At 42.2% G+C, this 25,219-nt stretch overlaps 1 protein-coding gene across 12 annotated transcripts in view; it reads left to right on the top strand.

Annotated features, from left to right (window-relative positions):
* The window catches only part of LOC110492141 (rap1 GTPase-activating protein 1), a 125,389-nt gene that overhangs the window by 22,387 nt on the left and 77,783 nt on the right, over positions 1–25,219 (top strand). For 11 of the 12 annotated variants that reach the window (XM_036947055.1, XM_036947057.1, XM_036947056.1 and 8 more), the window contains exon 1: positions 8,486–8,622. The exons of the other annotated variant lie outside the window; for it this stretch is intronic. In XM_036947055.1, coding sequence (XP_036802950.1) covers positions 8,579–8,622 — 44 coding nt within the window. In that variant the 5' untranslated portion in view covers positions 8,486–8,578. Of the gene's footprint in view, positions 1–8,485; positions 8,623–25,219 lie in introns of those variants that run through there. 12 annotated transcript variants of the gene reach the window in all.

Genomic DNA, 25,219 nt, shown 5'->3' on the forward strand with positions numbered 1-25,219 from the left:
CACAGAGAGTCAGGACACTCGTTTTAACATCCCATTCAAAAGACGACACCCTACCAAGGGCAGTGTCCCCAATCACTGCCCTGGGATTTATTTTAGACCTGAGGAAAGAGTGCCTCCTACTGGCCCTCCAACACCACTTCAGCAGAATCTGGTCTCCCATCTAGGGACTGACCAGGACCAACCCTTCTTAGCTTCAGAAGCAAGCCAGCAGTGGGATGCAGGGTGGTATGCTGCTGGCTGGTATGCTGCTGGCTATGCAGTTAGTGAAATGCAGCTAGTGAAATATGAAAGTGCAATTAAAATGAAATGGCCAAATGGCTTCTCAGCACAATTACCGTTTGAATATTTACTCCTTTCAAATATTTAAATACCCCCCCCCTCCACTCTCCAAATAACCAAGCACATACAGAATGCACACCTTGTTCTATCAGGCCACTGCTGAAAATATTTCAAGTTAGGCCTATACTGCAGCTATAGACAGTGTATTCATCAGGATACAGGGCCAATATTTTGGAATAATTAACCAACCTCGCTCTTCAAAGGGCAATGCTGAGTCTTACTTTACCACTTCATGCTGGGGTCCAGAGAGGAAGTTTAAAGAGACAGAGCTCCCTGTGTGAAGTGCTTTAAAGAGACCCCTCTGTTGGGTTGAAACTGGTGGCAAAAGGACTTCAGGAGGTTATCGGAAAAGATACGTCTATGCAGGGGCGCAACTTTGGTTTTAGAAGTTGGATAACTTCAGTTGGATAAACACTCCAAACAGCCTACCCGACCGCTCGTCGGCGTCCGCATGGTCCTAAAGCACACATTTTGCATCACATTTCAATGATAAAACTGGGAAGGGGGGTATAAATGCAATTTCAGAATGTGGGGGGGCATGTCCCCCGGTCACCAGTGAAAGTTGAGCCCATGCGTCTATGTATCAACTATTTGACTCTTTAAACCTGAAGAATATAAAAAGTTGTTGGCTAAAGGATTCAGTGATGCAATGGTCCCAGCAGGCCTGCCCCATTTAGCCTAGTGCTGAAAGTTTGTTTGTGAACCCAAGTGATTGATATTGTTTGGCCTGCTTCTTAACACATTAAACGTCTCCACAGGGAAAATTGCATTTCTTAGGGATAGAAATGATGAATGCAGGTTCCTGATATAAAGGCGCTGTACACACAAAGCTGCTCGTTTCTTTAGCGTCCGCTTCTCTACAGCTCAGGCCTATGCTGATTTTATTCCTCAAGGGCAGAGTATGTGAGCAGAGTTGAGTGGTCAGAAATCCCGCTCATCGTTAATGGAGCTCCATGTCCTTTCCAACTGCTCTGCTAAAAACCGCTCCGCACTCACAAAAAACAAACTGTCATTCCAAATTCGCTCCATTCATTAAAATCACAATTTAACCAGCACCCATGTATTTTTGGGACTATCTGGACCTACCATTTGGTTTTAAAGTATTGAAACCAAACTACATGGTTTGAGTGAAAAGTATTTAAATAAACATGAAAATGTGAATGTAAGAAGCGCATATCATTTCAAATAAACTACATGTCATATTAAACAGCATATAAATAGAATAGGTCAGGAGCCAGACAGGGAGCCTAAAAAGCAACAAAAATGAATGATTTATTCTATATTATTTCAATTATGTCAAGGCTAAAGCCTACAAAGAAATACATTGTAAAGCATTTGCGAGTGCGACACAATAGGCTGGCAGGGATATAAAGCTCTCGGCATTTAAACCACATTTTGTTGTATTAAATCATTATAGTCTCTAAATTGGCCATAACGGCTGTTGCTTACATAGAATTAAATGCAAATTAAACAAAAAATGTCTTATTATGTTCAGTCTACAATGCCTTGGAATTACATTTTAGAAACACAAGTTTGGCCAGTCTGTCTTCAGGCTCATGTGATGGTACCTGGAGAGCAGGCCAGCGGTGATGGTGCCTGGAGAGCAGGCCAGCGGTGATGGTGCCTGGAGAGTAGGCCAGCGGTGATGGTGCCTGGAGAGTAGGGCAGCGGTGATGGAGCCTGGAGAGCAGGCCAGCAGTGATGGTGCCTGGAGAGAAGACCAGCGGTGATGGAGCCTGGAGAGCAGGCCAGCAGTGATGGTGCCTGGAGAGAAGACCAGCGGTGATGGTGCCTGGAGAGCTGACCAGTGGTGATGGTGCCTGGAGAGCAGGGCAGCGGTGATGGTGCCTGGAGAGCAGGCCAGCAGTGATGGTGCCTGGAGAGAAGACCAGCGGTGATGGAGCCTGGAGAGCAGGCCAGCAGTGATGGTGCCTGGAGAGAAGACCAGCGGTGATGGTGCAATTAATCCACAGATAAAATGGTGAACCGAGTTTGTTTCTAGTAATATCTCCTCCTTCAGGCTGCAACCAACTTTAAAGTGCATTACCACCACCAACTGGTCTGGAGTGTGGACCCCAGTTCATCTTTCATTCACCCATGTGGGAATATGCTCCTAAAAACCAATGAGGAGATGGGAGAGGTGGGACTTGCAGCGCTTCAAGCATCACAAATAGAACCAACTTCTATTTTATCACCTGGCTACGCAAACGCTTGTGAGCAGTGTGGGTGCAATGATTGAATAACATGTACAGTGGGGCAAAAAAGTATTTAGTCAGCCACCAATTGTGCAAGTTCTCCCACTTAGAAAGATGAGAGAGGCCTGTAATTTTCATCATAGGTACACTTCAACTATGACAGACAAAATGAGAAAAAAAAATCCAGAAAATCACATTGTAGGATTTTTAATTAATTTATTTGCAAATTATGGTGGAAAATAAGTATTTGGTCACCTACAAACAAGCAAGATTTCTGGCTCTCACAGACCTGTAACTTCTTCTTTAAGAGGCTCCTCTGTCCTCCACTCGTTACCTGTATTAATGGCACCTGTTTGAACTTGTTATCAGTATAAAAGACACCTGTCCACAACCTCAAACAGTCACACTCCAAACTCCACTATGGCCAAGACCAAAGAGCTGTCAAAGGACACCAGAAACAAAATTGTAGACCTGCACCAGGCTGGGAAGACTGAATCTGCAATAGGTAAGCAGCTTGGTTTGAAGAAATCAACTGTGGGAGCAATTATTAGGAAATGGAAGACATACAAGATCACTGATAATCTCCCTCGATCTGGGGCTCCACGCAAGATCTCACCCCACGGGGTCAAAATGATCACAAGAACGGTGAGCAAAAATCCCAGAACCACACAGGGGGACCTAGTGAATGACCTGCAGAGAGCTGGGACCAAAGTAACAAAGCCTATCATCAGTAACACACTCAAATCCTGCAGTGCCAGACGTGTCCCCCTGCTTAAGCCAGTACATGTCCAGGCCCGTCTGAAGTTTGCTAGAGAGCATTTGGATGATCCAGAAGAAGATTGGGAGAATGTCATATGGTCAGATGAAACCAAAATAGAACTTTTTAGTAAAAACTCAACTCGTCGTGTTTGGAGGACAAAGAATGCTGAGTTGCATCCAAAGAACACCATACCTACTGTGAAGCATGGGGGTGGAAACATCATGCTTTGGGGCTGTTTTTCTGCAAAGGGACCAGGACGACTGATTCGTGTAAAGGAAAGAATGAATGGGGGCATGTATTGTGAGATTTTGAGTGAAAACCTCCTTCCATCAGCAAGGGCATTGAAGATGAAACGTGGCTGGGTCTTTCAGCATGACAATGATCCCAAACACACCGCCCGGGCAACAAAGGAGTGGCTTCGTAAGAAGCATTTCAAGGTCCTGGAGTGGCCTAGCCAGTCTCCAGATCTCAACCCCATAGAAAATCTTTGGAGGGAGTTGAAAGTCCGTGTTTCCCAGCAACAGCCCCAAAACATCACTGCTCTAGAGGAGATCTGCATGGAGGAATGGGCCAAAATACCAGCAACAGTGTGTGAAAACCTTGTGAAGACTTACTGAAAACGTTTGACCTCTGTCATTGCCAACAAAGGGTATATAACAAAGTATTGAGAAACTTTTGTTATTGACCAAATACTTATTTTCCACCATAATTTGCAAATAAATTCATTAAAAATCCTACAATGTGATATTCTGGATTTTTTTCTTCTCATTTTGTCTGTCATAGTTGAAGTGTACCTATGATGAAAATTACAGGCCTCTCTCATCTTTTTAAGTGGGAGAACTTGCACAATTGGTGGCTGACTAAATACTTTTTTGCCCCACTGTATGTGTACATTTATTTTGCAACACACGCTGTGGTCAGCATGTGATTTATCTACCCACCTCGTTCCTTTCTGCACATAGCACATAGTAAGTAGGATTACACCATCATGCTTACAGGATTTCTTGAACTGCATTGTTGGTTAAGGGCTTGAAAGTAAGCATTTCAAGGTAAGGTCTACCTACACCTGTTGTATTCGGCGCATGTGACAAATACAATTTGATTTGATTTTGATTTTATACGTGTCTTTTCAGATTATTTTTCACAATTATTATTTAGTTGTGGACACCACGTCACCGCACTCCCTTGCTTGCGCTTAGTCCTGCTCATCTTTGTTAGTCACTTTGAATTTGCACTTGTGTGTTTTTTATTAGTTTCTTCATGAAAATATTTTGCGAACTCCATGACAGTAGCTAATGCAAGGGGCTATAGCAACACACAAGTGCATGCTGGGACAGGAATGCACTGAGCTCATGAAGTGTGCGCTACTGGAGCGAAATTGGAGTGGGCGTGAAGGCCAACGCTCTAACCTTTTGGGAATCTCGTGCCACGCTCCAGTCAAATTGGGCACACTCCGCTCCATCTCTGCTCCGCTCACATACTCTGCTCAAGAGCACATGACCTGCTTGCCTGCTGAAACTGGTGCCCAATCTGCCTCAACCCTCCCTGCCTCCCTCTATCTGCTCCACACAGCCAGACCAGATTGGAGATACATTATTGAATGCACGTGGCCTTATTTACACATGAACAGATTGCCAGTCTGAAGGAGGAGACAGGATGCTCCATTTACAACAGTGGATGTACTGTAATAAGACCGTCTATGCAGTGTGTTCACACTATACTTGTTTAATAAGGTATTCATTGATCAATGAGTGCTATTGAGATTAAGTTATAATTGCATTATTCTAACTTCAAAGTTTAAGGTGTCTGGCTCACCACTTAGTTTTGAAGTTCAGCTCTATATTTTGTCAAACGTGCTGTATTTCTTTTTCGTTCTTGTTGTTTTGCTAGAGGGTGATATCAGTGTAGCGAATCAATTGCCGTGTGAGTCTGAAGGAGAGGTTGGTTATCACTGAGGGATCTGTGCTTCTTTGTGCTTCAAGACAAAAGAGCAGCCAGTCACAGGACCTTTGGGGCTCCAGCCCTGTTGCTTCTGCTGTGATAGCACGCTCTGTCTATCACTCACACACACACACACACACACACACACATACACACACACACACACACATACACACATATACACACACACACACACATACACACACACACACACACACACACACACACACACACACACTGCTTAGATTAATACAATTGTCTGAAAAGCAGATGAGTACCAGAACTTCGCAAAAATCTTGTAATGCTGCTGAATTGATTAAAAAAACAGAGGAAGTTTCAGCAGTCTGTTCTGTGCTGTCGTGCCAGACAGAGGTCATTACTCACACTGGCTTTACAGTTTACACTGTGAAATGTTTACAGCCATAGTGCTGCACATTACTGTTAGTGTAGCTCAGCCGTCAATTAAAGAAATTGGGAAATTATTGGGAAACTCGGAATCAACAAAATATAGAAACTATTCACACCCCTTGACGTTTTCCACATTTTGTTACAGCCTGAATTTAAATTTGATTTTTTTGTCACTGGCCGACACACAATATCCCATAATTTCAAAGTGGAATTATGTTCTAGCATTTTTACAAATGAATTCAAAATGAAAAGCGGAAATCTCGAGTCAATAAGTATTCAACTCCTTTGTTATGGAAGCCTAAATAAGTTCAGGAGTACAAATGTGCTTAAGTCAAATGTAATAAGTTGCATGGATCCACTCTGTGTGCAATAAGAGCAGACATTGAATATCCCTTTGAGCATGGTGCAGTTATTAATTACACTTTGGATGGTATATCAATACACCCAGTCACAACAAAGAGACAGGCGTCCTTCCTACTTAAGTTGCCGGAGAGGAAGGAAACCGCTGGGGGATTTCACCATGAGGCCAGTGGTGACTAAAACAGTTACAGAGTTTAATGGCTGTGATAGGAGAAAACTGAGGATGAATCAACAACATTGTATATAGTTACTCCGCAATACTAACCTAATTTACAGAGGGAAAAGACAGAAACCTGTACAGAATCAAAAAATATTCCAAACATGCATTCTGTTTGCAACAAGTAATACTGCAAAAAATGTGGCAAAGCAATTCACTTTTTGTCCTGAATACAAAGTGTTATGTTTGGTGCAAATCCAATACAACACATTACTGAGTACAACTCTCCATATTTTCAAGCATATTGGTGGCTGTATCATGTTATGGTGGCTGTACGAATGTACTTGCGTGGCCGAGTTACAGTTTTTACTTACATCTACTTGAAAATCTATGGCAAGACCTGAGAATGTTTGCTTAGCAATGATCAACAACCAATTTGACAGAGCTTGAAGAATTTAGAAAATGATAATGTGCAAATGTTGCAGAATCCAGGTGTGCAAAGCTCTTAGAGACTTACCCAGAAAGACTCACAGCTTTAATTGCTGCCAAAGGGGCTTCTACATAAGTATAGACTCAGGGGTCTGAATACTTATGTAAATGAGATATTTATGTATTTCTTATTCAAACATTTCTAAAAACAGGTTTTCACTTTGTCACTGTGGGTTATTGTGTGTAGAAGTGTGAGAGAAAAAAAATCTATATCATCCATTTTGAATTCAGGCTGTAACACAACAAAATGTGGGATAAGTCAAGGGGCATGAATACTTTCTGAAGGCACTGTGCGCTATTGGAGCAAACAGATGGAGTAACTGTATCTAATTGATTATGTTTGTTGATCAGTTACATTGATGCATTAAGTGCCTATCCATCCAATTACAATGAGTGCTCTACAATTATAGTGTTGGACCTCACTGGCCCTAAGGGGAAAATGGTTCATTATGGAATTAGTTACAGTCAGATAGAATCTTATTCCAAACAGAAAAGGTCTCTGTATCTCACTTACAATGATGGCTTTTTGAATTCTGTAGGTAATTCACAGTACATGTAGTTGTCTTTAGCATATTTAAAAATGAAGTGTTCTATACTGTCCAAAACTTGAATGTTGCGTGTATATAATGATCCAAGTTATGTTTTTGACTCTATTCTTGTGGTATCAATGATCTTGCTTTGCCAGTGAGTCAAGTGGAACTGTCTGCCAGAGGAGGTGGCTACTCTGGCCAAATATTTACTGCAGTTAATCAATGAAACCAATCACTATAGTGATACAGAGACACAGTGCTACAGGCTTTAACACTGGCTGGTATCCACTCTAAACAGCCCTTCTGTATCACTTGGGTTGTACTATAGCAGGGTTCCCCAACTAAATTTGGCCTGCAGTGATTGTACTTCACCCCAAATGTTTTCACAAAAAAATGTAATATTAATATAAACAAATGCTTAAAAATTTGCGGGGCGTATAAGACTGAAAAAACAACAGCAAATCCGTTCCAAATCATTTTCATTTGGTAAAACTGTTCCAAAGTATTCCTGCACATAATAGAGAGATATACTGTAGATGTGATCGTATATACAAATGTAAGCAAGGTTTGAAATTATTTATGTTTTAGTCAAATATTACATCTGTTTGGCCTTCTTGCGAACAATTTCAAGTCTACAAATGATTAAATCTTGTCCCCTGACCATCCATCTGCTCAAGAAAAAATTGTCCTGAGGCTGAATCTCCTTGATGATCCCTGTACTATAGTATACATTTTAAGGGAAGTTACTGTATGTTGAGTGAGTAGTAGTAGTAGTAAGAGAGAGTGGTACTTCTTCTTTGCTAGCTTTGACTCATATCTTGTAACTTGGAGCTCTAGGAACAGTTGATATCCTGGAGCTGGTGTGTGGTGTCTCTTTGTGAGAAGAGTAATGATCTGTTTGGCCTTATCAGTACAGCCACCGGCACTGGGTTGTTTGACCAGCTGCCTCAGAGAGAGAGAGACAGAAAGGGAGAGCGGGAGAGAGAGGGAGGGAGGGAGGGAGAGAGAAGAGTGAAAAACAAGTTCCCAGTAGATTGTGAAGATAAATAGCTGCATCATGTTTCTCACAACATTGAACTTCTTGTTTTCTGTCATCTATCACATTACCTCCAATGACACTCATTTTCTGTCCTCATCTACCTTGTATAAATAGTACTCTCATTATTTCTACCCATAAGCAAATTATTGAATTGTTCATTATTCCCCCCCCCCCCGTTTGTTAAGGAGGCATGAGAGGGGACGAGGGAGGGAGGGGCAGTGGAGCTGAGTGGACAGCCACACGCACTCCCTCTCTAACACACACAGTCAGCGTGAGGGAGTGAGTGACAGAGGTAGAGGCTCCATTCAGTGCTGAGTTGACTCACTCACTGTTGGTCTACTTCCCGCCCCATTAGCTGGCATGCCGCAGAGAAAGAGGAGTTTCACTTTTGGAGCGTATGGCGGGTAAGCGGGAATACGGTTCTCATTTACAGAGCTGAGCTGCTCAAACTACCTCTGCACAGCACTTTTTACTGTGTGTGTGTGTGTGTGTGTGTGTGTGTGTGTGTGTGTGTGTCAGCCTGCCTGCTTTTCACCAAGGGATGTGATTTCTGCTTGAATAGATTATTAGTCTTTCCTCTGTGCTTGTTAAAAACCATTCAGTGCTCCCATGTACATTACAATGCAGTTGACCCTGGTTGTGCATTATTTAACATCAGCTATGACAGACAGACTCAACACCAGCTAAACCCTAGACTGACTGATAGTCCCAGGAAGCTTGGCAGGGTGCAGCGTGGTGAGGAGGGAGAGAACAGTGTTTCACTAGAAGCTGCACAGACAGGAACTCTGATGGTGCAAAGAACATTGTAGAGGGAGGCAGGCAGGCCCATGAGAGCTGAGGGTATGATTGAGTTTGGATTGAATTAGAGTAGACAGTGTGGCTCACTTTGCAGTTAAACACGCACACACACGGACAGGCTGTTAACTGTAAACAAATCAGAGTGTATTTACTCAATCTATCAAGCGATCTTCATTTGATTGACTCTCTTTATGCAAAACGTTGCTTCACTTACAGAGTCTGTATGCAGTTTGTGTGTCGACACGTGTGTTTGTGAAGTCTTCTATGTCTCTGTGTTGTACTGTACAGTATTCTACTGTACAGTATCCTTCCCAATAGCAGCTAAGAGTAGATAGAGCTCTCAGGTGACTGTAGTCTCCCCTCTGACTATACTGGATACTCCCCTATAGACAGAGACTATGTAGGAATTTACACCACATTCAACAGGTGCTCTATGGTATGTATGAATAGCTTCTCTCAAGGGCAAGTTGTGGGGGTGTGTCATTCAGTCTGGGCAACCCTGAGGAGTAGAGATTATTCCACTTGCTTGTCGAAAACAGATTGGAAAGAATTAGGAGGATTTTAACTGTAGATCTGTTTGCTATGACAGGAAAACGACTTGGCATAGTTATTTTTGGTATTGGCCTTGCACTTGGTACTTTTGGCATTTTGATAGGTCTGTATGATTTCCCGCATCAGCTTATCCTGGCGCTTGCATCCCATTGGCATTCACTGTGAGGAATTAAACTATTCTGTTGTCTACAGAGAGGTATTTCCGTGACTCGACTTTGTCTAATTTAAATGTCAGAAGAGCAGCTTCTCAACTCAAAACCAGGGCTTCCGACACCAGTTGTCACATCCATCCTGTAGAGGTGTTTAATTTCAACCTCATGTAAGATATTTCTTGAGGTACATTTCATGGCTACTGATATTGATATACTATCCTCTCAGAATGTACCAGTCTGTTCACAATCTAACGGATTTAGAGTGGAACCAGCACCAGGATTCCCCATTAACTATGTTTATGGCATTGGGAAGAAATCTACAGTTGAAGTCAGAAATGTACATACACTTAGCTTGGAGTCATTAAAACTCGTTTTTCAACCACTCCACAAATGTCTTGTTAACAAACTATAGTTTTGGCAAGTCAGTTAGGACATCTACTTTGCATGACACAAGTCATATTTCCAACAATTGTATACAGACAGATTATTTCTTATAATTCACTGTATCACAATTCCAGTTGGTCAGAAGTTTACATACACTAAGTTGACTATGCCTTTAAACAGCTTGGAAAATTCCAGAAAATGATGTCATGGCTTTAGAAGCTTCCGATAGGCTAATTTACATAATTCTAGTCAATTGGAGGTGTACCTGTGGATGTATTTCAAGGCCTACCTTCGATCTCAGTGCCTCTTTGCTTGACATCATGGGAAAATCAAAAGAAATCAGCCAAGACCTCAGAAAAAAATTGTAGACCTCCACAACTCTGGTTCATCCTTGGGAGTATTTTCCAAACGCCTGAAGGTACCACATTCATCTGTACAAACAATAGTATGCAAGTATAAACACCATGGGACCACGCAGCCGTCATACCACTCAGGAAGGAGATGCATTCCGTCTCCTAGAGATGAACGTACTTTGGTGCGAAAAGTGCAAATCAAGCCCAGAACAACAGCAAAGAACCTTGTGAAGATGCTGGAGGAAACAGGTACAAAAGTATCTATATCCACAGTAAAACGAGTCCAATATTGACATAACCTGAAAGGCCGCTCAGCAAGGTAGAAGCCACTGCGCCAAAACCGGCATAAAAAATGGGGACATGGGGACAAAGATCGTACTTTTTGGAGAAATGTCCTCTGGTCTGATGAAACAAAAATAGAACTGTTTGGCCATAATGACCATCGTTATGTTTGGAGGAAAAAGGGGGAGGCTTGCAAGCCGAAGAACACCATCCCAACCGTGAAGCACAGGGGTGGCAGCATCATGTTGTGGGGGTGCTTTGCTGCAGGAGGGACTTGTGCACTTCACAAAATAGATGGCATCATGAGGCAGGAAAATTATGTGGATATATTGAAGCAACATCTCAAGACATCAGTCAGGAAGTTAAAGCTTGGTCGCAAATGGGTCTTCCAAATGGACAATGACCCCAAGCATACTTCCAAAGTTGTGGCAAAATGGCTTAAGGACAACAAAGTCAAGGTATTGGAGTGGCCATCAGAAAACCTTAACATCAACCCTATTGAAAATGTGTAGGCAGAACTGAAAAAGCGTGAGCAAGGAGGCCTACAAACCTGACTCAGTTACACCAGCTCTGTCAGGAGGAATTGGCCAAAATTCACCCAAATTATTGTGGGAAGCTTGTGGAAGGCTACCCGAAATGTTTGACCCAAGTCAAACAATTTAAAGGCAATGCTACCAAATACTAATTGAGTGCATGTAAACTTCTGACCCACTGGGAATGTGATGAAAGAAATAAAAGGTGAAATAATTCTCTCTACTATTATTCTGACATTTCACATTCTTAAATAAAGTGGTGATCCTAACTGACATAAGAAAAAAAAACTAAAAACTGACATTTTTACTAGGATTAAATGTTAGGAATTGTAAAAAAAAAAAAAAAAGAGTTTTTAAAAGTATTTGACTAAGGTGTATGTAAACTTCAGCTGTACATGACACAGTATACATGTCAAGTGTCAGTGTGTAGCGGCTCTGTAACGGTCGTCGTCTGATGAAGAAGGAACGGACCAAAGCGCAGCGTGGTAAGTGTTCATGATTTTATTGAAAACTGAGAACTGAACACTAAAACAAAAATAACAAAGTGAGAAACGAAACAGTCCTGTCAGGTGCAGAACACTAAACAGAAAACAACTACCCACAAAACACAGGTGGGAAGTATGGTTCCCAATCAGAGACAACGATAGACAGCTGTCCCTGATTGAGAACCATACCCGGCCAAAACAAAGAAATACAAAACATAGAAAAAATTAACATAGAATGCCAACCCAAATCACACCCTGACCAAACCAAAATGGAGACATAAAAAGCTTTCTAAGGTCAGGGCGTGACAGGGTCGGACGAAGTGAGGCGCAGGACACAGAACTGAGTAAAAACTTTACTAGAAAATAAACCAACAATATATCCCACACTGGGAAACGCACCAGCTCACAGAAATACTGACCACTTCACAATGAACAAACACACACAAAAACCATGGGGAAAACAGAGGTTTAAATAATGAACATGTAATTGGGGAATTGAAACCAGGTGTGTAAAACAAAGACAAAACAAAAGGAAAATGGCTAGAAGGCCGGTGACGTCGACCGCTGAACGCCGCCTGAGCGAGGAGAGGGACCGACTTTGGCGGAAGTCGTGACAATACATTACAATACCGCTATGTGTTGAGTTCCTTTCTGCCTAGCTGCAAGAGGTTAATGGGGGTGTGGTTTTGGGGGTCACAGTTGAGGCTGTTCTGAGATGATCTTACCAGACGTGTGAATGTAATGCTGATCTGAAGTTCTCAGTAAAAACCCATAAACGTTCATCGGTCTTCTGCTGTCCTTCTTACTATTTGAGATATATTATGTGTATATTCTATGGTGTTGCATTAGACAGTCCGTCTCAGTTCCTCTTTTTAAGAGGTTTCTTTAGGCCTATTTTCTCCATGCAGGGGATTTTGTGTTGACTAGACACGGTTATGGTTTGGTTTCCCCTGATCAAGCTAGCCCAATACATGGTGAGCCATGGTGAGCATCAGTCATATCCTAAATGAAAGACAGTTACATTTGTTGTCTCTCTGTACTCTCCTCCATGTTGTTGTCTCCTCCATGGTCTCAACCTCAAGCACACATCTTGAAGGGCCCTTCCACATACAGTCTTAATGGGACTCATGAAATAAACGGTGAACTATGTCTTTGTCCCAGATCAGGACACTCTCTCCCCACTGGGCACAGACGTCAGTTCATAATCTATTCCACGTTGGTTCAAAATCATTTCATTGAAATGAACAGTAGAGGACATGGAAACAACATTTTAAATTACGTGGAAACAACATTGATTCAACCAGTGTGTGCCCAGTGCGTCATCTTCCCCATGGCCCAAGATCACAGAACCACAGACAGAGAGGCTGCATGCGCTCACTGTGGATTTTTACTCTCCTGTTCGCTTGTCCACAGTGCAATGTAAAGCACTGAGGGAAGAAAAGACAAGGATTAGTGTGTGTAGACCAGGTTTCTCCAACTGGTGGTCTTATGAATTTTCCTTGTTGGATATAAAAGACTGTAAAAACACCAGAAAATCAGCAGCAATTATTCCCACGCATAATAAAGAGACACGGGGGGGGTGTGGTATATGGCCGTTTTATATACCGCAGCTAAGGGCTGTTCTTAAGCACTACGCATTGCAGAGTGCCTGGACACAGCCCTTAGCCATGTTACATTGGCCATATACCACAAACCCTGAGGTGCTTTATTGCTATTATAAACTGGTTACCAACGTAATTAGAGCAGTAAAAACACATGTTTTTTCATACTCGTGGTATATGGTATGATATACCACGGCTGTCAGCCAATCAGGGCTCGACACCCAGTCTATAATATGCTTTAGTCAAATATTATATCCGTTTGGGCTTCTTGCGGTCAATTTGCAGTCTACAAGTTATTTGTAATTATGTTATGCACCCCCGATCATCCGCACAATAAAAAAACTGCCCGTGGATGTATGTACATGATGATCCCTGGTGTAGACTCTGTTCAAGAACAAACAAGTGGAAAGGGTCATTGTTGTGAATGTGGATCAGACCAACAGCAAATGATATTCTAAGCAGTCAGCTGATTTGAGTAGAGCAGCTTCCTTCAATGATATTCCCAGTCAGTTGATGAACAGATGCCTTACAATTTAATGTTGTTTAGGAGCAATACTCATCTACAGTACAAGAACACACTGTCTCTTCCTTATGAGAGGGTTGTATCCAACCCTGTGGGTTTTAGTTTTATATTATTAAATTCTCTAGTCTCTACAGAACACAAAAACAACATGGAGTGGGTGTCTTTTCTTTGTCCTGATGGTCAAGTTTGCATGACAAAAGCTCAGCCAATGATTACATGGGAAGGCAAGGCCTCTTGAGTTTTAGAGACTGTTCAAGTGGCTCTCTCAGGGCAGGGGCAAAACAAACAGGATATCTAGGCCATACAAGAGGGCTGTATTCAAACACTGTGAACAGTATTCATATTCACACTGACATTCACATTCACATATTTATTCACAACGGAAAGCTACCCTGCTTTGGAGAAAAAGGGGGAAGCATAGGTTGAACTAGGATGTACATACAGTAGGCTACCCTTAGGGCTAGATACCTTGCTGCAGCTTTCTTCTCCCCTGATTGTGGAGTCAGTGACACATATTTTTAATCTGACGATTATCTCAGGTGCTCTCCCCGGGGTTTGGAAGGCGGCCCGTGTGCTCCCTCTCGAAATTGTCTTGCCTAGCCAAAACCTTTTGAATCATTAATCAACTGTCAGCTTAGACCCTTCCTAGCTACGAGATGTATAGCAACATCTCTGCTGTGACTTTGGTGTTAAATGATGTGGTAAAGTGTATGGATAAGAGGAAGTGCTGCCTTCTTTGACTTATCAAAGGCTTTTGACACTATTGACTACTCTTTATTGATTCAAAGATTGTCTGTAATCCATATGGATTATGCCAGCAGCATACCACCCTGCATACCACTGCTGGCTTGCTTTTGAAGCTAAGCAGGGTTGGTCCTGGTTAGTTCCTGGATGGGAGACCAGATGTTGCTGGAAGTTGTGTTGGAGGGCCAGTAGGAGGCACTCTTCCCTCTGGTCTAAATAAAATAATATACTGTATATCCCAATGACCCAGGGCAGTGATTGGGGACACTGCCCTGTGTAGGGTGCCGTCTTTCGGATGGGATGTTAAACAGGTGTCCTGACTCTCTGAGGTCATTAAAGATCCCATGGCACTTATTGTAAGAGTAGGGGTGTTAACCCTGGTGTCCTGGCTAAATTCCCAATCTGGCCCTCAAAAACCATCACGGTCACCTAATAATCCCCAGTTTACAATTGGCTCATTCATCCCTCTCCTCTCCCCTGTAACTATTCCCCAGGTCGTTGCTGCAAATGAGAATGTGTTCTCAGTCAACTTACCTGGTAAAATAACAGATAAATAAAATAAAAATGGATCTGGTGTCATGTAATTGGTTTGAAAATGACTTGACACAATGTGTTTTTTCTGATGGTGTTCAGGTTTCCTTGATTTTACGAAAGGGATTGATTTTAGGTCTTGTACTTTTAAATGTATATAAACAATGTTGGTCTATCTGCAAAAAAAGTGTAACATACACCTGTATGCAGATTACACTGTTGTGTACGCTATTGCCCCCAAGGTTGACCAGGCTCTTTCAGAGCTTCAATATGCCTTTATTGTTTTGCAGAAAGCCTTTGTTGAACTGAGGATTTATGCATATGTACATTAGATGGTGCCCTCATTAATCGTGTCCCCCTTTTATAAATATCTGGGCATCTGGATTGACGAATCTATCTTTCAGAAAGAATGTTGATGAGTTAGTTAATAAATTATTATTTCTAAGGGGATTATGTCATAGGAATAGGTCATGCCAAATCATACCGGTTATAGACTATGGCGATATTGTCTATATGAATGCAGCTGCCACTGTATTGAAGCCATTGGATGCAGTTCATCATAGCACACTATGCTTTAATACGGGCGATAGGTTCAGTCGAATCCCTGAATTCTGTATTAGAAAATAGGCTGGCCCTCTTTGAAGTCTCGTAGATCGATGCATTGCACTCTTTTTGGTTATACTGTAAAAGCCCTATACAGCATAAACTTCCGCCATACCTTACTTCATTGATAATTTACAGACATACGAGATACCAGACCCGGTCTCAGGGATGGCTAACTCTGGAGATCCCTTCTATCTCCGCTGAGTTAGGTAAATCTCATTTGAGGTTTTTTGCACCTTCTTGTGGAATAATCTCCAAGGCGCTCTAAAATTGGATGAAATGGTGCCTCTAGGGCAAGGATGTCAAAAAATTTTGGTTGTACAGTGCATTCGTATGCAGACACCTAGACTTTTTCCACATTTTGTTACTTTACAGCCTTATTCTAAAATGGATTAAATAAAACAACTAATCCTCATCAATATACACAAAATACCCCATAATGTCAAAGCGAAAACAGTAAATCTATTAAAAATAAAAAACAAAAAACCTTATTTACATCAGGATTCAGACCCTTTGCTATGAGACTCGAAATTGAGCTCAGGTGCATCCTGCTTCCATTGATCATCCTTGAGATGTTTCTACAACTTGATTGGAGTCCTCCTGTGGTAAATTCAATTGATTTGAGATGATTTGGAAAGGCACACACCTGTCTATATAAGGTCCCACAATTGACAGTGCATGTCAGAGCAAAAACCAAGCCATGAGGTTTGAAGGAATTGTCCGTTTAGCTCCGAGACAGGATTGTGTCGAGGCACATATCTGGGGATGGGTACCAAAAACTGTCTACAGCATTAAAGGTCCCCAAGAACACAGTGGCCTCCATCATTCTTGTTTGGAACCGCCAAGACTCTTCCCTTAACTGGCCGCCCGGCCAAACTGAGCAATCAGGGGAGAAGGGCCTTGGTCAGGGAGGTGACCAATAACCCGATGGTCAATCTGACAGAGCTCTAGAGTTTCTCTGTGGAGATGGGTGAACCTTCCAGAAGGACAACCATCTCTGCAGCACTCCACCAATCAGGTCATTATGGTAGAGTGGCCAGACGGAAGCCACTCCTCAGTAAAAAGCCACATGACAGCCTGCTTGGAGTTTACCAAAAGACACTTAAAGGACACAGACCATGAGAAACAAGATTCTATGGTCTGAATAAACCAAGACTGAACTCTTTGGCCTGAATGCCAAGCGTAACATCTGGAGAAAACCTGGCACCGTCCCTACGGTGAAGCATGGTGGTGGCAGCATCATGCTGTGGGGATGTTTTTCAGCGGCAGGGACTGGGAGACTAGTCAGGATGGAGGGAAAGATGAACAGAGCATGTGTTTCTCTGTCTGTCTCAGAGGTGACTGGTCTGATCTGTTATGGCAGGGCTAGCGACAGCATAACCTATCAGCATCGCCATGCTCTGCTCTGGTACCATTGTGTATTCACAGTCCCAGCTACACTGTACTCCACTGTATTGGAGCATCAATGTGCACATTCAGCCACTTCACTCTCATTTACTCCGTCAATGGGCTCATTCAGCTGCCCACATTATACAGTACAGTCAGCCTGCTGGCCCTGGACCTGGGCTCATTCACTATTGTTGTTGGCCAATATTTGTTTGTCAGACATTGAATGGGAGGATGGTGTGGCATCCATTTGTCCAGAGGCTTTTTTTGTGTTTTTTTCTCTTTCCAATCTGTTTTTATGAGAAGTTTCTATTTCCATCACAGTCATTCTAGTCAGTTGAATAGTGGAAGTGTGGATGATAGAATCAGCTTTATTCCGCTTTATTCAAATGCAGAGTTAGGGATTTGGACATGTGGTTGTACTTAATTCTCTGTACTGGACAATGATTATAAAGGTGATTATGATCCAACCATTAATTGATACATTGTGCCCCTGGACTGAGAGGATGGACGTTCAACCCGTTAATTGAACTAAATCGTCTTTGGTATCTTTTAGTTGTCGCTGTATTAGACTAAGCAAAGGTGAGATGATGTTGATGTTGAAGTTGAAATGGTGCTGGAATAGTGGAGGCAGCTCCTGTTTTCTCTGCGACTTGCGGTAACTCTCTGTTGTTTTAGTAGTCCAAAAATGTCAGAAACATTACCTTGCTTGACCATGCTGTAGGTCATGTAACTGTTTGTTACAAGCAATCTGTTTTGTGGACTTCACTTCAAGATGTTGCTCTCCGATTTTGTACTAAAATAAATGTGTGGTTGACTTTATTCTGCCACTGTGTCTTCTTATTGTCTCGGCCTTAGGCCTATATATCACTAGCAGGTTATAGAGCAAACAACGCAGTTCTCACAAGACAGGTTGTAATATGGCTTTTTTTCTGGATTAGCTTCCCCAGTGATTTTCCCATGCACCACTACTGCATTATTCCAATGTTATTCTGCATTTCAAATGATCATCAAATGAAAAATGGATGGAACAAGTCCTGGTAGTGTTCCTATTCGGTAACCAATACACAGGAGCTAGAAGAAGACCGTTGTTTGAGCTTTCAGCTGAATTCTCTTACAATCCCCTCACGACCTCCTTTGCAATCTTGCCCGGTGATGACTCAATTGCTTAAATTGACTTTATAATAAAGTGTTGGCATAAGTTATTTTAGAAAATGACATTTCTATTCTTGCATTTAAAAAAATTGACAGAGATATGCAAAGCAGTTTTTTTTGCCAAGTGGAATTGTGTGTATTACGCTGTTGCCTGAAGTGACATCCCATGTCACGGTGGAAGCAATGTGAGGGTCCTGCTGTGCTCCTCCTGTGTTACTCTATGGGACAGATAATCATCTCACAAATATAAGACAAGGTGGGAAATGGTCAGTTGAAATCTGAGGGACATGTAAAGAGCTAAACTTTAACACTGACAACTTCTTGGATGCTACGCCATTCAAGGTTTGGGCCAGTGTCTGTCTGTGAGACTAGCCTCAAGCTGTCTTTTCCTCGCTGTTTCCATGGAAACGACTAGCTTATTTTTAATCAATAAGGCCTGAGTGGGTGTGGTATATGACCAATATACTGTACCACGGCTAAGGGCTGTTCTTTCACCATCAGTCCCAAGACCCCAGCAAAAATCATTTATATTTTAATTTATCTGCTTGTCCAGCCTTAATATTTACCCTCACAATGAAGTGTTGAACTATTATCTTTTCAGGACAACCAAGTAGAACACAAGACAATTTGACATCAACAGTTGCATTCATGATTTTATTGACATAAAGTCTGCCAAAGCAAAAACCTGATAAAAATGTATTTAAATGAATGCTGTAAGTACAAAAATGGTTTTCTCAGTGGAAAATGAATATCCAACTAGTCAGTGACAACTGTGTGGAGTTTGTGACAGCAACTATGTGAGCTTATTACAGTATTATAGGCACTATAATACTGGATCTTCTATGTAGAAGAACTCCTTACCTTTTAATGACTCTTGTGTAGTTTGTGAGCATCATAGAACAAAACATGTTCGTGGGAGTCTCAGCTTTTCATAGATTTTAGTAGTTTGTAGCTCAAACCATTCTGACTCTACAGATGTTTTTGTAAAAAAAAATAACCTTCCCCGGGCCCCTTCGGGATCCGCCCTTGTCTCACAAACACCGCTCTTGCTAAGCCCCCACTAATCACACATACAGTTGAAGTCAGAAGTTTACATTCACTTAGGTTGGAGTCATTAAAACTTGTTTTTCAACCACTCCACAAATGTCTTGTGAATGACACAAGTCATTTTTCCAACAATTATTATTATTTTACATATAATTCACTGTATCAAAATGTACATACACTAAGTTGCCTTTAAACAAGCTTGGAAAATTCCAGAGAATTATGTCATGGCTTTAGAAGCTTTTTTTAATTTATATTTATTTATTTTTTGAATTTTACCCCTTTTTTTCCCCAATTTTCGTGGTATCCAATTGTTGTAGTAGCTACTATCTTGTCTCATTGCTACAACTCCCGTACGGGCTCAGGAGAAACGAAGGCTGAATGTCATGCGTCCTCTGATACACAACCCAACCAACCTGCTTCTTAACACTGTGCATCCAACCCGGAAGCCAGCCGCACCAATGTGTCCGAGGCTACACCGTGCACCTGGCAACCTTGGCTAGCGCGCACTGTGCCCCGGCCCGCCACAGGAGTCGCTGGTGCGCGATGAGACAAGGAGATCCCTATCGACCAATCCCTCCCTAACCCGGACGACACTAGGCCAATTGTGCGTCGCCCCACGGACCTCCCGGTCGCGGCCGTTTACGACAGAGCCTGGGCACGAACCCAGGGACTCTGATGGCACAGCTGGCGCTGCAGTACAGCGCCCTTAACCACTGCGCCACCCGGGAGGCCCTGCTTTAGAAGCTTCTGATAGGTTAATTGACATCATGAGTCAATTGGAGGTGTACCTGTGGATGTATTTCAAGGCCTACCTTCAAACTCAGTGCCTCTTTGCTTGACATCATGGGAAAATCAAAAAGAAATCAGCCAAGACCTCAGAAAAACAAATTGCTGCAGGAGGGACTGCTGCACTTCAGAAAATAGATGACATCATGAGGCAGGAAAATTATTTGGATATATTGAAGCAACACCTCAAGACATCAGTCAGGAAGTTAAAGCTTGGTCGCAAATGGGTCTTCCAACTGGACAATGACCCCATGCTTACTTCCAAAGTTGTGGCAAAATAGCTTAAGGACAGCAAAGTAAAGGTATTGGAGTGGCCATCACAAAGTCCTGACCTCAACCCTATAGAAAATGTGTGGGCAGAATTGAAAAAGCGTGTGCGAGCAAGAAGGCCTACAAATCTGACTCAGTTGCACTAGCTCTCAGGAGGAATGGGCCAAAATTCACCCAACTTATTGTGGGAAGCTTGTGGAAGGCTACCCGAAATGTTTGACCCAAGTTAAATAATTTTAAAGGCAATGCTATCAAATACTAATTGAATGGATGTAAACTTCTGACCCACTGGAAATGTGATGAAAGAAATAAAAGCTGAAATAAATCATTCTCTCTACTATTTTTCTGACATTTCACATTCTTAAAATAAAGTGGTGTTCCTAACTGACACAAGACAGGGAATCTTTACTAGGATTATTTGTCAGGAATTGTGAAAAACTGAGTTTAAATGTATTTGGCTAAGGTGTATGTAAACTTCTGACTTGAACTGTGCCACTGGTTGGTACCAACAGATGCTAGAAATATACAAATCTAATGGTACAACCCAGAAGTCTGTAGCTCAAATAACCTATGTTTTAGACGGTTTAGAAGTCCTAAATCACGCCAGCATGATGGTGGGACTCATTGGGTTAAGATACCGAACTGTGGAGGAGAGGCATGAAGAAACAGTATTCTTGCTTGGATCAGGTGTATTTTTCACCCTCTTAGCTGTTTCACACCACCTGCAGATCTGCAGTCCATGTGTGTATTTACCTGAGCTCTACTCAACCATGACTTCTTACTTTAACAAGAGACTTAACTAAAGCCACAGTACATCTTTGCTTGGGGGCCATGTGGTGCAAAGCGTGTTAGGTTGGACATGGCCAGGCAAACAGGCTGAGAATGTGAAAATACAGTATGACTCAGACTCGTATTATAATGCATATGCTGCCTTGCCAAAAACACTCCATCCTGCTCGGAGTCAGAGAGACAAACAGAAAGTACTGTTGTCCTGCTGATAAAGGTGAAGGCTAAGTATCACCATTTAGTGCATGGGTGTCAAACTCATTCCACGGAGGGCCTAGTGTCAGTTCAGACCTAGACAACCAGGTGAGTGGAGTTCCTTACTAATCAGTGACCTTAATTCATAAATCAAGTACAAGGGAGGAGCAAACACCCGCAGACACTTGGCCCTCAGTGGAATGCGTTTGACACATGTGATTTAGTGTCAGCACTTTTCTATTCGAAACCCAGCCCAAGGTAAGGCTAGCTTTGTGTTGCTAGTGGAATTCCACTCTGTGCTGGTAGCAGTGATATTGAGTCAGATAAAAGGTCAGGTTTCATTATTGTGGGAACATATACACTTTTTCAGTTGATAACATGATACCTCCAACATAATGATAGCCTTATGTCAGCTATAATGTTATCATATATTAATACGAGTATTTTCATTTATGATAGTAAACAAATGTTTAGTTTCTTCTCCAGAGTAGTTTCTCATTCCCTTTGTATTGGCCTCACCCTCAACCCAGTTAATAAAACTAGGGCAATTATCCTGTCAAGTAAAGTAGGCTACACCTTACACTACATAAGTACACGCTATGTACACAAACACTCACACCCCCTACATACACTTCAATAACAAGAATGGAAATGAGCAGCTTCATGTCCTTATCTGTCAACATGTCTCCTTCAGTTTGTCAAATGTTGCCTAACAAATATTTAGTGTAGGCCTAGTGACATGTTTGACAGTGTGTAGCTTAGTGTTTAGAGAGAGGTCAGAGTCTTGTTTTGAAGTGAACCAAAGCTTATGTTTACACTAGCTTGCAACCTATGTTCGTCTCCTCACATTGTTAAGCTGAGCAACCCCCTTTCTGATGGAAAATAGAACAGGACAGAACATATTCCCAGCAGGTATTTTAGGTTGGAGCCTGCATTGACCAAGAATCTAGCCGCACCCTGGCTTGATTTCATTTTATGGGAATTCCAGGCAACCTGAGAATGGGTGGGACCCACAATTTTTAAAGATTAGAAAATATTATGCTTGTGATGCTCATGAAGCCTGCACTACAATTCTTAACATAATATCCCGATGCAGTTAATGCTTACTCCTTCCAAGCAGTTTAAAATCATTTATTCTACCAAAGGAAATGTATGTATTTTTTGTACTGTATACAATGTTATAACTACAGCACACATGTCAGGCATACAGCACCCTCAGGACTATTGTCACAACATGACAATAGTCCTCCTTTAAGAATGAGAAGGACAGTGATTAGTGAAAGTACCTTTACCAATCAAATTACCCCTGTGGATTATTGTCCCTTTCCCCTCAGTGAGGCTGTATTTTCTTTCATTCTTTTATTTTTGTACCAATTTCTTGATATCCAATTAGTAGTTACGGTGTTGTCTCATCGCTGCAACACACGTACGGACTGTGGAGAGGCGAAAGTAGAGAGCCATGCGACTCTGTTGCACCAATGTGAAGGAGGAAACACTGTACAACTGGCGACCGAAGTCAGCGTGCATAGGCCTGGGCGGCCACAAGGAGTCGCTAGAGCACGATGTGACAAGGACATCCAGGCCAGCCAAACCCTCCCCTAACCCGGAAGATGCTGGGCCAATTGTGCGCCGCCTCATGGGTCTCCCAGTCGCGGCCAGCTGTGACACAGCCAGGGATTGAACCCAGGCTTAGACCGCTGCGCCACGCGGGAGGCGAGGCAGTATATTCTGAGAAAGAGGTAGTTGCTTTAAGGATTTTATTAGTTCTGTAAAGTGACCACATGGGTCTTTCCTCAAACGGAACAAAATATCAGTACATGATTAAATAAGGCTGTGGATATTGCGTGTGCTCCCTCTCCGGGCCTCTAGGTCACCAGGCTCATTATGGTGCACACCTGTCACCATGGTTACACACATAATGACACTCACCTGGACTCCATCACCTCCTTGATTACCTGCCCTATATGTAACTCTTTGGTTTCTTTATTATTGTTTCTGTTTCATGTCTGTGCATTGTTCGTGTTTCGTATTATGTTTTGTTTATTGATTAAATCACTCACTCCATGAAGTTGCTTCCTGACTCTCAGCGCACATCGTTACAGTGGAAGTAACACTGTATTCTATTCCGTGACATCAGTATTTCAATCAACCATGTCTATATTTACATGCATTTTAGTCATTTAGCTAGAGTGACTTACAGTTAGTGCAGTATTTCCAGTGGAAAATGCCTGTTGTGTCCATTCATCTTTGAAAAACCTTTGAGTTTTGCTGAAAGATTGAGCCTATAGACAAGGCTGAAGGTGAAAACGGTGTGCATGACATTGATTGATTTGTTTGTTTTTGCTTGCAGTTTGTACAAATAAACAAGTCTGGCTCAAGTGATATACACAGTGCCTTCAGAAAGAAAGTACCCTTGAATTGTTCCACAATTTGTTGTGTTACAGCCTGCATTTAAAATTGATTAAATGTAGATTGTGTGTAAGTCAAAATGGAATTATGTTTTAGAAATGAAAAGCTGAAATGTCTTGAGTCAATAAGTATTCAACCTCTTTGTTATGGCAAGCCTAAATGACTTCAGTAGTAAACAGTTGCTTAACAAATCAGATAAGTTGCATGTGCAATAATGGTGTTTAACATGATTTTTGAAACACTATCCCATCTCTGTACCCAACACATGCTGTACAGTGCATTCGGAAAGTATTTAGACACCTTGACTTTTTCCCCAAAAATGTATGTTACAGCTTTATTCTAAAATTTATCAAATAAAAAAACATGTCCTCATCAATTTACACACAATACCAGGTAATTATTAAGTGAAAACCGATTTTTATAAATGTTTGCAGATTTATTAAAAACAAACTGAAATGTTTACACAATTATTCAGACCCTTTACTCTGTACTTTGTTGAAGCACCTTTGACAGCAATTACAGCCTTGAGTCATCTTGGGTATGACACTACAAGCTTGGCACACCTGTATTTGGGGAGTGTCTCCCATTCTTCTCTGCAGATCCTCTCAAGCTCTGTCAGGTTGGATGGGGAGCGTCGCTGCACAGCTATTTTCAGGTCTCTCCAGACATGTTCAATCGGGTTCAAGTCCGGGCTCTGGCTGGGCAACTCAAGGACATTCAGAGACTTGTCCCGAAGCCACTCCTGTGTTGTCTTGGCTGTATGCTTAGGGTTGTTGTACTGTTGGAAGGTGTACTTTCACCCCAGTCTGAGGTCCTGAGTGCTCTGGAGCAGGTTTTCACCAAAGATCTCTCTGTACTTTGCTCTGTTCATCTTTCCCTCGATCCTGACTAGTCTCCCAGTCCCTGCCACTGAAAAACATCCCTACAGCATAATGCTACCACCACCATGCTTCACCGTAGGGATGGTGCCAGGTTTCCTCCAGATGTGACTCTTGTCATTCAGGCCAAAGAGTTCAATCTTGGTTTCATCAGACCATAGAATCTTGTTTCTCATGGTCTGAGTGTCTTTAGGTGCCTTATGGAAAACTCCAACCGGGCTGTCGTGTCATTTACTGAGGAGTGGCTTCCGTCTAGCCACTCTACCATAAATGCCTGATTGGTGGAGTGCTGCAGAGATGGTTGTCCTTCTGGAAGGTTCTCCAATCTCCACAGAGGAACTCTGGAGCTCTGTCAGAGTGACCATTGGGTTCTTAGTCACCTCACTGACCAAGGCCTTTCTCCCCCGATTTCTCAGTTTGGCCGGGTGGCCAGCTATAGGAAGAATCTTGGTGTTTCCAAACTTCTTCCATTTAATAATGATGGAGGCCACTGTGTTCTTGGGGACCTTCAATGCTGCAGAAATGTTTTGGTACCCTTCCACAGATCT

This window comes from Oncorhynchus mykiss, chromosome 16 (genome assembly GCF_013265735.2).
Source record: "Oncorhynchus mykiss isolate Arlee chromosome 16, USDA_OmykA_1.1, whole genome shotgun sequence".
Lineage (NCBI taxonomy): Eukaryota > Metazoa > Chordata > Actinopteri > Salmoniformes > Salmonidae > Oncorhynchus > Oncorhynchus mykiss.